Here is a 17,374-nt window from a genome sequence, read left to right as displayed (position 1 = left end):
CTGCCCTGGCTAAACTCTTTTTTATTGTTTCATTTTCTAACTCCTGCTGATACTTCCAGGTCTCCAAGAGCTTCTGAAGTTGATACTTCTCTGTTGTCTCTTGATTACAACTATGGGATTTCAACACTTTCCCCAGCTCTCTTAGAGTGAAGGGTTTACCAGCTATCAAATCTTCTAGCTCTTGAATTGCTTCTGAGCTGTCCTGAAGCAAGAAACTAACTGTTTTTTGGACAGGTTCAGGGGGAGGGCCTTCCAGAATAGATGGTTTTTGAGGTTCAGAAAAGTAAGGTTCCTTGATGGGGAGTTGAGAAAGCGAGAGGCCAAGCTGTGCCTGCATATTGCGCTTTTTCAACTCTTGCAGTTTCAGGAGCTCTTTGGTCTCCTGGTACTTCTTTGTTAAACTCTGTGCTTGAGAACTAACCAGTTCAGGCCTCTTCGTCTGGGGCGTCACATCAGCCTCCAGACCCAAAGGGTGCTCCAGCTTGGAAAAGGGGACCAGACAGTTGGTTAACACACAGCAGGGGAGACACAAAGCTTGCTAATAATTCTCAGCGTTATCTACCAATCATTTCCCTCTAATTTAAATTAAACATTGACATTACAATTAGCATTCCCACATGGTAATCCCAAATTATGTAAATGAACAGTGATTCAAAACAAATTCAAAATTCCCTTAAGGTTTACTTTTGTAAATTAAAAGCAAAGGAAAGAGATTTAATGGCTGGGGTTAGTTAATTCACAACAGAGCATGCAAATTAAATGGTTAAAAGTTACTTCATGTGGTAAGTAATGCAATATTAGTTTCAGCTGGATGGTTTACTCAAGGATGGAAGGCATACCAGGTCCTACAAACACATTTCTGAAGTTTTCTGGTCCAAGCTCATGTCTTGCACCAAAGCAATTCTTCTCTGAGTGGAGATAGCGAATCGTATTATTCAACTGGAGTCTAATGTTTGACTATATGTTCAAATTTTCTTCTATAATTCATTGCAAGTCATCAAATGTGTCTAAAACAAGACGCAACAACAAAAAATGCACACACCATATCCAATAATCACAGCAATGCCTAATTTTAACTCAGTCATAAACAAATCAAATTATCTATCAAGTATTCATTCAGCCTCACTCTGGCAAAACCATCCATTCATCGACACACAAGCACAGAGATTCATCCATCATCATACATTTATGCTATTACACAGCTATATACAGTATTTGTTAACAGAATAACAAATGGATGGTCTTCATAGCAGTTAATAGAAGATGAGAATCTGATGTCCATGCAAATAATTAGAAAACAAGCCAAGAGGTTATTATTCATACATGTTGAGCCAAACATTTCAACAAGTAAAGCTATTATGCAGTAACTATGAGGTATGATATCACTCTAAATGAAAATAGTGTAAATAACCACTGTAGTTAACGGCTGGGACAAATCAGGCTATAATTAAATATTAGCAGGTAAGCAAAAATCTAAAATAGATGTCATGAATTAATAGTTTCAAAACAAAAGGTGAACTTAAAAACATCAAATGGAAAATGAAAAATCTTTAACTGAAAATTTCAAGAAAATGAAAAAATTACTTTTTAAATGGCAAATAGAACTTTAATAATATAAAATACAAATCTCTCTCTCTTAACAAATTCTTTTTATTTTCCCTCTTCCCTGCTCAGTTTCTGTTTTTCCATTTGCCCTTTTCATATTTAGAACTGTAAAACTGAAAAGGGGGAAATGGTCATCACATAATAAGGAGATGACAATGGATGTGGAAAAACAAAACAAGAATTTTATACTTTTCAGCGCTTTTCCATTGATTTTTTTGTTTTTCCATTTTCTGTTTTTGAACTGATCTCATGAAAATGCAAAAAAGGAAAGTGAAATTGAAAACGGATTCAGAATCTTCTGTTCTACTTTCCCTCTCATAATATCAGTTTGTCATTTTATTATTTCCTTTTTCCTTTTCACATCCACTTCCTACTTATTTCTAGCAGCGGAGTTAAAAAATAATTAGTTTACTAATTTTTTCTTTTTTTCATTTAGAGTGAAATAATGCCCTGAAAGTCACATTAGCAACCATTTAACAGTTGTTCTTTGGTCCATAATCAATGCAATACTCGAGTAACTGCTGTAGCATGAGTTCAGATATCGTACAGACCTATGACACAGAGAGAAGACGTTAACTAGTAGAAGCCAATTTAGTGATAAGATCTTAATGTTTTTTCACATGCAATGAACTCATGCAAAGGCACATATCTGTAGCCACTTTGTTGCTTCAATGTCAGTGTGATGTTTTCTTACCATAAAATACAAACATGCAAAGAATGTTACAACATGAAAAGGGAAATACTGCTCAATTTAAAGTATACACATGAAATGTACTACAGGACTTCCCATTCTAGCAGAGTAACAAAGTGCAATGCAGCTGCACACTGAATACACAGAGACTCGTAACTCACCGGAGAGATGTAACCCGTCCGGATGTCCTGCTCTCTCTCCAGAGCTGTTCTCAGCTGGAGCTCCAGCTCCTGCTTGTGCTTGTTGGAGTCGAGGAGCTGCTGGTGACAGCTCTCCAACTGCGCCTTCAGGTCTTCTATCTGCAGGAGCAGCAGGGACAACGTTTGGTTAGATCATAGTTGTGTGATGAGCTGTGTATAATTTAATTGTGTTGATTTAAAAGAGCAGTGCAGGGATGATGTATTTTTGTAAGTCAACCTGGAAGTTAGCATCACCCTGGTTTCCTCAACAAAAAGCCAATGGGATTTTTTCATTTTTGGATTATTACAGAAAATAAACTGAGACCGACAAAAGTTTGAAGCCTGATTACAACCTCCAGAAGTAAAAAGCTAATGTTGGGCTATAATCCAACTACACCACGGTCACATGACGTTGCCCAAATGTATTTTAGAGACCAGCTGCATTTAAGGAAACAATTAGTTGATTAATCAGTTAGTCAATCAATGAAAACAAGCTCTTATTCTGAAATTTAAACATGGGCTTCAGCTTCTTGTTCATGCATTCACTAAATCTGAAAGTTATGAAACAGATTAGGAAACAGGTAAACATACCCCCTGCTTGTAATTCTCCAGCAGCTGCTCCAGCTCTACAGTCTCTCTGGACTGCACTGTGGTGGGCAGAGGCACCCTCCTCTCCTCCCGTATGGGCGTCTTCTCCACCTGTCGCCAGTGTTGTTCAATCACCTCCTCAACCCTCTGCTGCCTCTCCAAAGACATGGGACCTAATGAGTCTGAGTGTCCGACTCCCTCTCCGCTCTCATAGTCCGTCCTCCCTCCTTCTTTAACGGACGTGGGCTCCGTTGACGAGCTGGTCACCGACTCGTACCGTTTCCGCCTCTCCTCCCGTCTCCGGCTCCGCTCGAGCTCTCCCAAGTCCGCTTGGAGGCTCTCGGCCTCCTGCGCCCGCTGCTGAGCCAGAGCCTGGGCGATGGGTCTGAACTCCGCCCAGTCGAAAGTCTTCGAGCGGCCCTCTCGTCTTCGCTCGCGTGCCCGGCTCTTTATAACGCCCGGAGCGGATTCTCTCTCCACAGAGGAGGCCTCGGAGGAGGGTGAGTCCTGGGTGACGTCTGGCCTGACCAGACCTTCCAGAGGAGAGAAGGAGCCATGATCCTCGGTTGAGCTGGAAGGTAGAGAGGAGAATATGTTTTAGTGGTGCTGATTGTACAAAATGATCCAAATCACAGACTCCTAACATCCAGAGTCCAACATATTCACTTTTTAGATGTACTTAAAAACCTACATTTATGATCTAATATTTAATGATGCCTTCTAGGCCTGCCCACTGAAACTCAAAAGCATCACAGGAATGCAAACACCTAAATCTGACAGTGTCAGCAGCCCGGCAGGAGAGACACTTCCTGGTGCGATAAGATTTCATAACTAAGTTGTGAGCAAGACACCAGCTTCATGTGTTTCCACTGTGTATATCTTGTAGCAGCAGGAAAATTATAATCGCCGCTGCAATGTTATGAATTTGCAGTTGCTCGACTATGCAGGGGGCTTTTAATTTGAAATTACGGTCACAGGAAGTGGACACAGGGAGAGAAAAAGTTTTACTCGCTAACACTAAGTTAGAGAGAGTTAGATGAGGTGAATCGTCATACTGAACGCAGAAAATCTGAGTTGACTGGCAAAATTGTTAGTCAGGTACAGCCCTAAAGCCTTCATTAACATACAGACAGTAATTTTACTTGTTTGTATATACCACTTCTTCAAAGTCTGTGAAGCAGAGAATACTATTCTCCTTCTACTAATATACACGACTCAGGAACTAGAGAATCAAAACAACAACTGTCTGACGAGATGGAACAGCGACGGAGCTGTGGCACGACTGGAATGACATCATGTTTCCAGTTTAAGTCAGAGGTTGAATTTTCGCTCATCGTGCTTGATAAATGTGTGTAAATACTGCAGGAAGTGATCGCACTGACCTCGCCACATCAGGGGCAGTGGATGGTCTGACGTTCTTCATGACCGCCTGGATCCAGTTCCTGCGTATACCTGCTGTCATGGCGGACAGAGTGTGCACTCCCTCCTGCGTCTAAACATTTCAAAGCACCACGAAATATCACAGACCGACCAGAACAGCAGAAATATCTCAGGAGCCACAGTGTCAAAAACAATTAAATATGACATTTTTACAGCTTTAACTGTATTAGAAAGGTTTTAAATGCCTGAATAAACAAACGTTTGTCCTTCGTGAGAAGGAAAAACCTCTTACATGTATTTGGAAACCATAGTTGCGTTGAGCCTGGTACTCGGTTACATTATAGCACGTCGACAGGTCGATCTCACCGTCCAGGTCAGAGGCCTGAGGTAACACAAAGACGAGATACAGTGAAAAAATGCTGAAAAGAAATATATACAAAGATGCTAAGATAAGAAACTATAAGCTCACCTCCTCTGCGATCGAATCCTTATAGTATCGCAGGCTGTGATCTGTCAGCACAAACCAGTATTTCTTCCACTAAGAGTAAAGGAGATGAAGTTAAAAAAATAAAGCAGCAGCTTTACAGCATATAAAAGAAACTGAACATCCAGTCGGTCGATAAAACCTGCTCCTCACAGCAGCAGAGTTCACATGTCCAACATATTGTATAAAGATGTATTTTAAAGCCTTTAGACTCCGCCCTCGTCTTTTAAGTCCATTGAAGATACAACATCAAAGTCTGACCACTCCTCTGTAAAGGCCATAGAGTGCTACAGACATTCAGGAGTGCTTTAGGTGAACAGTTCAGATGCTGTTTGAACTGGCTTCTGACTCCCTTTTTGATGACTTCAATTGTACCAGGTGGTTTTTTTAATAAATGCCAACATCATATGTTTATTTACTGCTCTGTGTCAGTCAGAAGTTTGAGGTTTTCTTTCTTCTACTGATTCGCACAGTCAGATGTAGGTTATCGTTTACCTGGCCTTGTTCATCCAGCTTCACCATCCAACCTTTCTTGAAGTTGAGTAAATCCGGCTGAAAAAAGAAAACAAAACAAAGAGAGAAGATGCTGAGAAAACATCTGAAACAGTTGAGTGTTCTTAATGTTCGACATGCAAACTGATCTCAGGGTAGGAATGGGCCAGCTACTGGTTTTAAGGTGCAAGCTACTCGTCAAAGACAGAAAGTGCAGGAATCCCTCAGATCGTGTGCAGAGAGGATTAATTAACTTTCCCCGCCGTCAAAAAAATAAATAAAAAAATAAAAAATCTGGTGTGCGGGAATAATTCAGGAACAGAAAGAAGACAGACGGCTGCGACTTGGAGGAGGAAGGTCAGCTGAAAGGGGAGGTGATACTTCAAACCTGATTTCATCTACAGGAGCACCACCAATCACCCTTTGTCCTGAAATGAACGTATGCAACAGCTGCGAGAGTTAGCATGTCTCACATCAGTGAAATAAATACAGGACTTCTACTGCGACAAGTATTAGCTGGCTAACATCAGCTAGTTTATTATTAGAGCAGAGAAGATATTGTTATTGTTGTTTTTTAGAGAAATATTCAGTTATTTATGTTCTGAGCTTGTTGAGCTGCTAGATAGACTAACAAACATGTTTACTAATGTTCCAAAAGATAACAGACTGTGTTTAGTGGAAAAAATGTTGTTTTTCTTGTCAGGCGTTTCAAAATAACTTATTTTAGAGCTGTAACACTGTAATACCAGGAAACTGACATTTCAGCTCACGGTTATACCATCAGACTCTCACACCGGCCCATGTCTACCTGAGGTAGTCCAACACAAACCATGTCACTCTTTGACCACCACTTACCTTAAAGTGTGACAAAACGCTCCAAAAATAGGCAGAAAAAGTTCCTAAACGACACCATCTTTGTGTGACATTCAAGTTCAGAATCAGACTGTCACTGATAGAAGCAGAAACACATGCTCACTCAGTCAGCTGAGGGTAGAAGTTGACCCTACCGATGGACGTGAGATTGTTTAAATGTGGACCACAGGCCAGGGGCAACTTCTGCCAGATCTGCTGCTGCTCAGTGCTCAACACTGCTGTAGCTCTGCTGTGATTCCACACAGTGGGAGAAACACCAACACACGTACACGTGAACAGTGACCTCAGGAAGCAGTGGTAAGATGCGACACAAACACACACAGCTTTTCTCTCTTTCCCAACAGAAATATAATGCAACAGAACGGGTGCAGTATAAAAACACTCAGCGGGCAAAATCTGCACACACAGGGAGCAGAGTGAGGAGTATAACCTGGAGAGGAGAGGGAGAGGAGGGGGCTGCGCTGCCCCCTGCAGGACGGAGGTTTGGCCTACAACATCCACACCCTCGCACCACCACACAGAGAAGCAGTTTTAACCACAACAGAAATCACACATGGATATCAGCTGTTCTCACACAATCTGGAATTTAATGTAAAGGTCAAAGGTCAGTGCTGGACGGATTAAACTGGATATTTTGTTTATGTCTCAAAATACTGTGTTATTTATGTGTTTTACAGTGCCGGACTTCCACCGTCATTTAGCACAAGAAACCCTGGGAAAAAACTGTTTTCAAAAGCCGCCACATAAACCCAGAGGCATGCTGTTGGGGGGACGTCCACAGAGACCTTTCACAATAATTAATTCTCCCTAACTCTGTTATCTAACTTAATCTAGCCTCTCAGCCCCAACAACAGCCCAAGAAGACCTGGCACTGATGCTGACCCTGGATCCTACAGCTTAGCAGGAACAGGAGAGGCTTTGTCCGGGCGACCTGAAACACACTGGCCTTCAGAGGGAAGTTTGATATTTGTGCGTGTTTGTTAATGTCAAAAACAATCAGAAACAAATCTGAAATTTAACATGATCATCAGCTGACTGAATTCCTCAGCTGCCTCCGAGGATCCTTCTCTATCACTCAGTCTCCTCAGTGTGGCTCATATGCAGCGATCCGGGACAAAACGCCTGCTTAAAATCAATAAAAAAACTAGTTTTTTAAGGCCAAAAACTCAAAATGTTTCAGCCAGATTCTTGGATTTTCTTAAATTTGAAAACTAAATACTTTTGGTTCAATTAATCGAATTGCTAACGAGTGTCTAAATGAGACTACAGAGGTTGTCGGGGACGTTAACATGAAAACCCATCTACTCACCAGTCCACCTTTACAGCCTCGTTGTGTTTCTACTCACGCTCTTTCAAACTCTCACTAACTTTCTAAGAAGAAAGGCTTTTGTAGAAGAGCTCAAATGTCTAAACCAGTGACAGACGAAGGCAGCTGCAGATCTTTAATCTTGTTTTGATGATTTTCTGGCCACGCGAAGAGAAGAAACACACAACAAAACACCTTTTGTTTACATCATAAGCTACACTACACAACCTTCCCAGATCAGTTCCAGTGAATCACACATCACTTTCTAACACACGACACAACAAGACGTCATTTACTGTTTGACTCATGTTTATATGCATCATAATCCAGGACAGTCACTGGACGCCTCAGAGCTGAACCCTCGACCTCCATGAGTAAACACTCACTGTCATAACTGACTCCGTGGTCCTCCGGTCCAACGACTTGGCTCTCCTCAGAGGGGGCAGGGTGGAGGGGAAGTCCAGGCCCTGACCAGCGTCATGCCTCTGCTCCTGCACAACAACAAACACACACACGTTTTTCTACGATGCTTTTACACCAGTTTAGGTGTCACAGTCAAAAACACACAATACATTAAAAATAACCACCAAGTTAAATTTGGATGGTTAAAAAGATCAGCAGATACATAAAGTTAGGTTTATAAATATGAAGTTCAGAGCCTGAGGCCTTATTGATTAAGAACATGTCAGAAATGACTTTATTGATCAAATGGCCTGTTTGTCTTTCAGGGACTTAATAAACAAGTTGCCCTTTTTATACAGTCAGATCACTGTTGTTTATTAATATAAGAAAACACAGTGTAATGATGACACACTAATAATAAAACAAGTGTGTTACTGCAGTGACAGTGAGCTGATGTCGGAGGGAGACGGTCAGTTCGGCCTCGTTCAAAAGTGACCGCGGGTTATCGGTGAATTCCCGTCGTCTCCGATGAAAGTTTGCAAAACTAACCGGAGTGAAACGGTCGGAGCAGAGCGGGAGAAGCACTGATGTTAATGCTAATCCTGAAGATGAAGCTGATGGAAAACACATGTTTTCAGGAACTATTTTAACATAAATCTCTGAATTTGCTTTACACAGACTTTAAACAGGAGCTGATACTTTAACTGTGTTGAATCAACATCTGAAACTTCATCTCCTTTGTTGGTCTGGTTTTAATATGCTGAGGAGAAACATCATGACAACACACACACACACACTTTCTTGTTGAGGATCGACTCTGTACTGAACCAAAGCTCTGATAGCGTGAGCCTTAAACTCGCCAGCTGTAAATCTATGTGTGCATTGTTTAAAACAACAGTAAAAATAACAGACAGCTGATGTGTGCGTGCAGCGCGAGGCGCACAAGCCGTCCTGGCATCTTTATCGGTGCATGTACGTGATGTTTTCATCTGCGCACGACTGACAAAGATCTGGGTCCGAGAGAAAACACACACACACAGTGTTAAACAGCGTGACTGAGTGTGTCGGGGTTTCAGGTCTCTGTGTTGAGTTAAAGTCCAGATTCTGGGCCGTTCTGTCCGATCACAGAGGACCAGGGTGGGAAAGGGAAGCGCAATCACCAGGGGAATCCCACCACAGAATGGAAACTGGAAATGAATACAGCACACGCCGCTGACCTCTGACCCACAACCAAAACAAAGGCAGGACAGAGAGAGAGAGATGGAGGGAGGAGGGCGAGGGTGAAGGGAAAAGATAGAGGAGGGGAGGGGAGGAGGGGAGGAGAGGGAGGAGGGGGAGGAGGGGAGGAGAGGGAGGAGGGGGAGGAGGGGAGGAGAGGGAGGAGGGGGAGGAATAGAAAAAAAAAGAAACCAAAACTGACGCTGCTCTGAGCTCACATCTGTTCCGCCATGTGATGTTGTTTAAAAACATGGTTTACAAGTCTCACCGTATCTATTGTAAATGGCTTCCACACACACACACACACACACACACACACACACACACACACACACACACACACACACACACACACACACACAGCAGCGTTACCTCTCGGTGGAAGCGTCGGTGTTCACTTCGGCCCTGTCTGGCTCCGCTCCTCCCCGACTCCTCCACCTCCATCTTCTCCTGATTCTCCAGCTCCAAAGCCTCCAGCTTCTCAATCACACCGGAGCGACTGCAAAACAACACACACACACAAACACACAGTTAACTTCAAATAATAACTGATCTGAAAGTTACTGCTGATGGCAAAGCAGCTACAGGAAATACAATGCACTTATCACAGACTTAGATAACAAGTTGTCGATCACAGGGTTTTCCATAAGCGACAACTGTTTCAAGTCCCGTCACCGTCACTTTTTATAACGTTATAACTATAATCTAAACCAGATGAGGATTTTTATCATCAGACGTCTGGGTCTTCAGTGATAAGAGAAACAAGCTGAGCAAACAGCAAAACAGTCACAGAGAAACATCGATTTTAAATGTGAAACTGTTTTATTCCCTGTTTTTCTAGTTTTAATTATCGTATCTGTTTTGAAGAGGAGGAACGGTGAACACTGAAGGAATCCTAACCAAAAAACAAGCTAACGTTAGGTTGGCGGCAGCACAGCTAACAGCTCGTAACCTCTCACTGAAGTCCCAGAGAAACACTGGTTTTTAACATGAAACTACTTTCTTCAGTGTTTTTTTCTAGTTTTAATGATCAGGTCTGTTTGTTTTGGAGAGGATTAAACCTCTGAGGATAATTCAGCTCCTGTAAAAACCTCCTGAACTATGAACACTGAGAGAATCTGAACCTACGAATGAAACAATGAAATCAAGCTGCTGTTGTACACTCTTCTGGAAAACCTCACAACAATTTACTTGTTGTAAAGACTCTGCCAGTGCCACTGTATAAACAGCAGACAGCACAGAATGCCAGTTGTATTGTGGGTGAAATAAATTCAGGCAGGACACCCTGAGGGAATCAGAGCTTGTTCTACCAGTGCTTCATCAGCTGAGCCGGATAAAAGATCCACCTGCTCATAAAGCTGCTGACAGCCAAATCACAGCTCTGCTAAATTATATAATTCATGGAAAAACTGCTTCTGGAAGTAACGGCCTACGCTCACTGGTGTCCATCTGCAACCTTCCTCAAACTGCGACATGCTCCCACACAGACTCTTTAATCACACAGGAATTTGCATTAGAGGGAGGAAGAGGCAGTGGGAAATATTATATTACTCTTTTGTCTAAATGCTGCCCTTATTTGGGGACTGTTCGTCCAAAGCTGCTGTCCTTAAAAGGGAATGAAGGAGAGCAGAGGGAAGGGGGACAACGACTGTGTGATCTCTTTGTGTTTGAGGCCCTGACGTTAAGTCTCGTCCGTGTTATTGACGTTTGATTATCACGTTTCCCTGGCTGATGACCTTCCAGAGAGAGAGAGGTTTATCTGCTGCTGCCGCCAGTTTATCAAGGATCAAATAAAGTTAAGTTTCTGTTTCTGTTTAGTTTTTCTCCTTTCCGCTCTCACAGTTTTTTTAAACAAGCTTTCCATCCAGAAAGTAAATATATAAAGGGTTTTAATGACAGCTTCTCGTCATTAAATCATCTTCCAGGGTGTGTACGGTTCAGGAGTGAAGATATAAATTAAGTTCAGCAAACAGGACACGGCCTCAGATGACAATCTCAGGACGAGGGTTTGTTTTTAAAGGACGTTCAAGCCCTTTTCAGACAGCCATCTAAATTTACCTTTACAGATTGAATAAGGATATTTACAGAGAGAGACACACTTAGTTTGAATTCATTTTTTTTTAATTTATGAAGGATGTTTAAGCTAAAATGTTAGAGCATGTTCTTTAATAAATGACCACTTGTTTGTCCTGCAGTGCAATGGTAAAAAATATTTTAAGAAACAGATCTGACATGAGGAGAATGACCCAAAAAATATGAAATATTCTGCTGTCGTGACGAGGGATGGGCATAATCACTCGACATCAACATCTTAGTCAACAACAACTGGTAGCGTTTCTTTACTCTCTCGGCTGGAGCCTTTTGGATTCATACAAGTTACATTTTGGGAAAAGCGTCTGTATTAAATAGCCTAAAAATCTAAATATTTTTATTAATATCTATAATTAACATTTGGTTTGATTGATAACTTTCTTGTATTGTGTCTAAAAGCCTCTCAGTTCTGTTTGTGTCAAGCGCGTAGCTTCAGTTTGTTAATTTGTTCGGTTTGACCTTTAAGAGGCTGCAGATCTTTGTTTTACTTCCTGTTAGTTCAACTTCAAAGGCTTTGTTTGAGAGGACTGTTGTTGGATCATTTCTTCTTGGAATAAAGATTTCACTGATAACACACTTTCTTTAGTCGTGTTTATCTACCACAGGCATTTTCTGTTAATTTTCCCAAAGATCAATCAAGGAAATTTCTTTACATGCCGATCCCTAGTTGTGACTTTTATTCAGACTTGGTAAACTGGCATCATGTTAAGTAACGGGGTCTGAGAAGTCCGAGGCTCCAGTGTGGGAACGTCTGCTCGGACTCAAACTGGCTCAGCAGACTGATGTGTTTATGGGGCAGAATGTGGGCACTCCTCCTTTTCCTCTCACGCCTGGTATGGATGGAGCGACTGAATGGAGCAGGAAGCCGACTCTGGGAGGAGAGAGATGACCCCCGCCTCACCCACTGGGTTTGTTTGAAACGCTGCCGTCTCTGGTGTGTGTGAGTGTGTAAAGACCTGTGACCTCTGCGTGAATGGAAACTACAGAGGCTGTGTGTTTACACAGTCTACACTTACAGTTAGTAAGGCTGCTGATAAAAACGGATGATTATTAAGAAACAGATTTTCTCACAGACAGACACATAAGATGGATATTCAGTGCATCACAAGTCCCAGTACGTCTCCATTTCACTAAATACACCCCCTCACCCTCTTCCATTAAAACCACAGTTGTGTGAGCACATCAAAAGCTTTGTGCGTCACTAGACTCTGTGTGTGTGTGTGTGTGTGTGTGTGTACATGCCTTTAAAAGGATAAGCCAGAGGCTCAAGTATTTCCAGACCACTGTGTCTGTGGCACAGAGCTCAGATTCTAAGAAAGACATTCGCTAATCTGGTTCATCAGGTTAAATCACAGACTGATTTAACACTTCACTTGTCAGCGAGGACGGTGAGGCATCCTGGGTCAGTGACAGTGATCTGGTTCGCGATGATTCTGTACGACTCTGCATCGAAAGCAGTGACACAGTCATCGATTATCGCCTCCCGACGTTGCGCGTTCATTTTCCAGCCTCGGCGGGACAATAAAGTTCTAAAGTTCAAAATTAGCTCCTGTTAGCGACGCATGAGACGTAGCTGCGTTAGCTGTTTTCATCCTGAGAAGCTAACGCCTGCCACTGTAAAGGAAACAGTGGACCCAGCTAGGGTTGCAAAATTCTGGGAGTTTTCAAAGTTGGAAACTTTTTGGAAATATATGAGAATTAAAGGGAATAAACTGGAAAGCATTTACAGCTGAGATGAAGCACTGCTTTACCTCCAGTGTTTTCACTTATTTACTTTACTTCTGGTGATCCAGGCATCAGCTGGAAACCTGGTATTGATCATGAAGCGGATTTAAAGGGACGCTCCACTGCTTTTACACACTGAGATCAGTTTACAACAGCTGTGTCAGAAATATGAGACTGCAAATTTATAACAAAAAGTCTCTTACGAACTGGAAGTATATAGTTAGAAATGGTAGGATTCAGCTTTTCTTTTCCTCAGCTGCATCAGTTTAAACCAGTTTGTTTTTAATCCATCTCTTTTGAACCACAAACTAAACTCCCTACACTGCACAATAAACAAGATGAATAGATAGACACATGAATCAAAATGCTGCGTTTTACAGAAGCAATGCAGTTTTAAAAAAAAAGCCACGAGCTGGCCCCCAGCCAGTCTCTGATGTGTCTGCGCAGCACATGATGGGCTAAAACCTGTACTTGAACTTTGAAACAGTAAAATTTTAAATGCGGAAAATCATATCACAATGTCAGCTGTCAGCAGTCTGAAAATACCAGTTTCTGACTTCAAGAAAACTACATCTGCCAGCTGCTGAATGTCCTCAAAGCTTTTTTTAAGCCAAAAAGCTGAGCACCGCTGAGTTAAAGACAGACGAGGTTAGACTGCCAAAGGGACATTCAGGGACACAGTTATGGATGAATGAGAAACTGACCTCCTCTCGGGGCTGAGGACGGCCTCCCTCTCCTGCCTGTCGGGGCTCCTGAACCGGCTCCTCTTCTCGGCCTTCCTGGCCTCGGCCTCCAGCCGTCTGGATCTTGTCGCGTCGTGGTGGCTGAAGGAATGGCCGCCCCTCTGGGTGGTGGGGTGACTGTCCGTGCTGGTCACGGTGCTGCCGCTGGCGTCCGAGTCGAGGGAGCTGACCGAGCCGCTGATGTGGGATCCGTTGGAGAGCAGGGAGCTGCCGGAGGGAAAGGGGTCGCTGGGGGCTGGGGAGAGGCAGCGTGGGACCCCTCCCAGGCTAGAGCAGGAGCCCGTGGGGGACAGCAGGTCGCTGGGCGGCTGGGGTGCGGCGCTGTGGAGCGCCAGGCCTCCCCGGTCCACTTCATCGCCGTTCACCGAGCCTGCATCCGAGCCGTGACCCACGGACGCACAGTCACCTTCACAAGAGGAATTTCATTTTCAAGCACTTCCTAAACACTATATAGAGTTCTTCTATACAAAGCCGTTATTCCTCCTTACCTGTGGAGGGCAGCGGTGATCCTGGAGGCAAATCAGCAGCGGCCCAGACTGCAGCCCCCTCAGCCTCCCTCTGGTTCAGCTCCTCCTGCCAGATTATGGAGCTGGAGTCGGGAACCTTCTCTGCCTCAGGGATCCCAGAGCCGGTCACCGCTACCTTGGCTGGACCCGGCTCCTGGACACGAGCGCACAAAGACGTCACAAACAATCCACTCTCAAGCTGCGACACGTACCTTCTTCACGCGTCGTTAAGAGGAGGGTTACCTGAGACGTCGTCGGCTCCACCTTGCGCTTCTTCTTCTGGTTCTGTTTGTTGGTTCGGGGGTAAACCACCAGCTGCTCGCTCCACCTGGAAACAGATGAGAACAGATGCTGAGTGTTTCCGACATTTTTACATGAACCCAAACCATCAACAGACACATGAGGACAACTCACCCGTTGATGATCTCCTTGTTCTCCCCTCTGATGAAGTACTCCTGGTCTGGCGTGATGATGCACAGGGAGTTCTTCTGGCCCGTCTTGGGCTCGGCGTCGATGACGTCCGTGCAGAGGTTCATGTTGACGGTGCCCTGAGGCAGCGTGCTCGGCTGGAAGAGAAATTAATTAATTAATTCACTGGTAACCGAGATGTTAGTATAACTAAACCAACACTTTCTACGTTAAGTAACTGACAGTAACATCTCGGTTTCTGATTTATTTTTGATCTATTTCCACACATCTGAATTAACTTTGTTCTGCAGTTTGGAATAACTGGGAAGATGCAGCTCCCCCTTGTGGCAATCCAAAATAAATCAATACAGGACTGTAGGATATTAACGATTATCCCGAAGATGGAATTTCACTACGATCAATGTATTGTGGGTGTTTTTTATCGCGATGGGTGATAAAATCTTATATCGTCCCGCGCTTAATCCTAACACAACTTCTGGCCTCACGCTGTCGTTGGTCGCTGGTGTCCCAGATGAATCTTTGTCATTTAGAAATGAGATCTCGTAGAGCTACGAACTGACATTGTGATTTTAAAACCATTAATCATGCTGTTTCACCCTTGTATTATATAACTGAATACAGCACAAAGCTGAAGAGTAACTTACACATAAATCAATTAAGTATTACAACATGAGGAACATTTAGAAAGCCAGTGTAAGAGTGGAGCATAATGTGGAAAAAACGTAAATGGGATGCCTGAGTCACTGGTTTCCATCCATGTCTATCCATTGGTTTGTTTCCACACTGAATGGGTGACTGCCCGGCTAAACACTGATATCACTGGTCTCATATTTCACATAGTTTAAAGCTCAAATAGAGAAGATTAAAGGGAAACATGCACTTCACAGACTTCAAGTTCAAGTTCCTCGTCTGCCTCTCTTTTTATTTTTCAGAGTTGGATTTCAGATTTCACGGGGGGCCTATACTGTACGGACACTCGGCTGTTATCACCAGCTCACCATGGTAACTCCACAAATCCTCAGTTGTAGCACACAGTGGATGAAAAGGGGAGATGACAGCAATGGGATGCCGGACTAAAGCTGCTTTGTGTGTGTGATCAGTGAAGAACGTGGAGCTTTGTCTTCTGTAAACCAGCTTACAACACAGAAACATTTATAAAATAAATCTAAATAACTCTGTGGTAAAACCAGAAACACGTTCAACAAGCCACAGACGATATGCTGATGATAATTTTTTGTGACTGGCTTGTCGTTTGAACCTGATAACTTATTGTCTCGTTAACCACAAAGAAAAGAAATCCCCTAAACTTCCTCTCTGACCTGCTCTGTGTCTGCTCTGCTATCAGGCTTTGCTCGGCTACAGATGTAAAACAGGTGCTGGGTCTCTTTCCAGCTCCTTTTAAGGCCACTGAACACAGATCCAGCTTTATTAAGATCTGCCTGTTAACCCCCGGGGGCTGCCAAATATGGCAATTACACTGCGTCGCACTTTAGACGCTGTGGAAGAATTTCCTCCTTCAGGAAAAAAAAAACATCAAGTTTGAGAATAAGTAGCAGTGGCAGATGACTTTGACAAAGCAGGATGAAGTCCTGCACATTCATATTTTAGTGATAACTGCTGAGATAAGGATGGTGCTGTATACACAGTACATAGACTCAGTACTTAAAGAGGTGTAGAGAAAAGTACTCTAGTAATCTATTACCACTGATAGAGCCACAGGATCTAAACTCATTAACTAAGCCAGGAAATAAAATAAAATGTACACATTCTTTTTCCATTTCCACCACCTAAGCTGAACTGGAAAGATCAGGCAGCTGCAGCAATTAGTCAATTAATCAACTGGTAATGTCATTATGGATCATTACAAATACTTTGCTTTCAAAATACCAAGAAGTCACTATGAGAAAAATCCTGCAGAGGTAAAAAAAAAAAAAAAAAAAAAGGTGCAAGATGCAGCGATAACCGTTTTATCATCAGCAAACTGTTTTCTAATGGTAAAACAGTAAAATAATATGTGTAATATAATGAAACAGCAGATGCTCTTGTTGCCATGTGCTTTCCCTTTCTTTTTAAACACAGCATAATGTTGTTTTTATTCTATTATTTATACTATTGCACACAGAGGTTCCTTCATTAGAGAAGTTCCACATGACGTTGGTTCCTGTGGTTGAAACACAGGTAAGGTTCCTGTCCACCTGGAAAAAGTTTGTGTGTGTGTGTGTAACATTAGAGCACTGTTTAAGACCTCAACTACATAAATCTTTTTATTGTCTGCAGCTCCTCTCCTGGCACCTTTGAAACTGTATTTACTGTAATAAATTGAGTCTAGTTTGATCCAACAACTACAACACTGGAAACTTTCCATTGTCCATCCACACTGAGTGTAGCAGAGGTGAAGGAGACGTTCAAACTGCCTGAAGGTGAGTTTTCTGTGTTATTTGTTGCTTTTAGGTGGAGTCTGAATTTCTAAACTCCAGCTCATCCTGGTGTTGAGAGTATAAAAGCAGCTTGTTGCTTGGAAACAGCCACTGGCAGCAAAACAAAGGAGATGTATCTGCCAAGGCTACCATTCAAACACAAACGAATTGTCGTGGGTTTGATTTCTACACAACCGAGCCAATTCCATATCCTCCAATTGTGTCTGTCATCCATGAGGCCGACT

The 17,374-nt window shown here is 42.8% G+C and overlaps 1 protein-coding gene across 1 annotated transcript in view; it reads right to left on the bottom strand.

Annotated features, from left to right (window-relative positions):
- Positions 1-17,374, bottom strand: part of mprip (myosin phosphatase Rho interacting protein) — a 39,928-nt gene that overhangs the window by 12,230 nt on the left and 10,324 nt on the right. Inside the window, 13 exon segments of the mRNA XM_018688682.2 lie at positions 2-481; positions 2,458-2,595; positions 3,067-3,634; positions 4,446-4,555; positions 4,736-4,825; positions 4,913-4,981; positions 5,423-5,479; positions 7,985-8,089; positions 9,591-9,717; positions 13,739-14,183; positions 14,266-14,437; positions 14,527-14,611; positions 14,698-14,849. Coding sequence (XP_018544198.1) covers positions 2-481; positions 2,458-2,595; positions 3,067-3,634; positions 4,446-4,555; positions 4,736-4,825; positions 4,913-4,981; positions 5,423-5,479; positions 7,985-8,089; positions 9,591-9,717; positions 13,739-14,183; positions 14,266-14,437; positions 14,527-14,611; positions 14,698-14,849 — 2,598 coding nt within the window.

The sequence above is a fragment of the Lates calcarifer genome, linkage group LG23, assembly GCF_001640805.2.
Source record: "Lates calcarifer isolate ASB-BC8 linkage group LG23, TLL_Latcal_v3, whole genome shotgun sequence".
Classification (NCBI taxonomy): domain Eukaryota; kingdom Metazoa; phylum Chordata; class Actinopteri; family Centropomidae; genus Lates; species Lates calcarifer.
The sequence above is the reverse complement of the archived record's forward strand: the minus strand, read 5'-3'. Positions and strand labels throughout refer to the sequence as shown.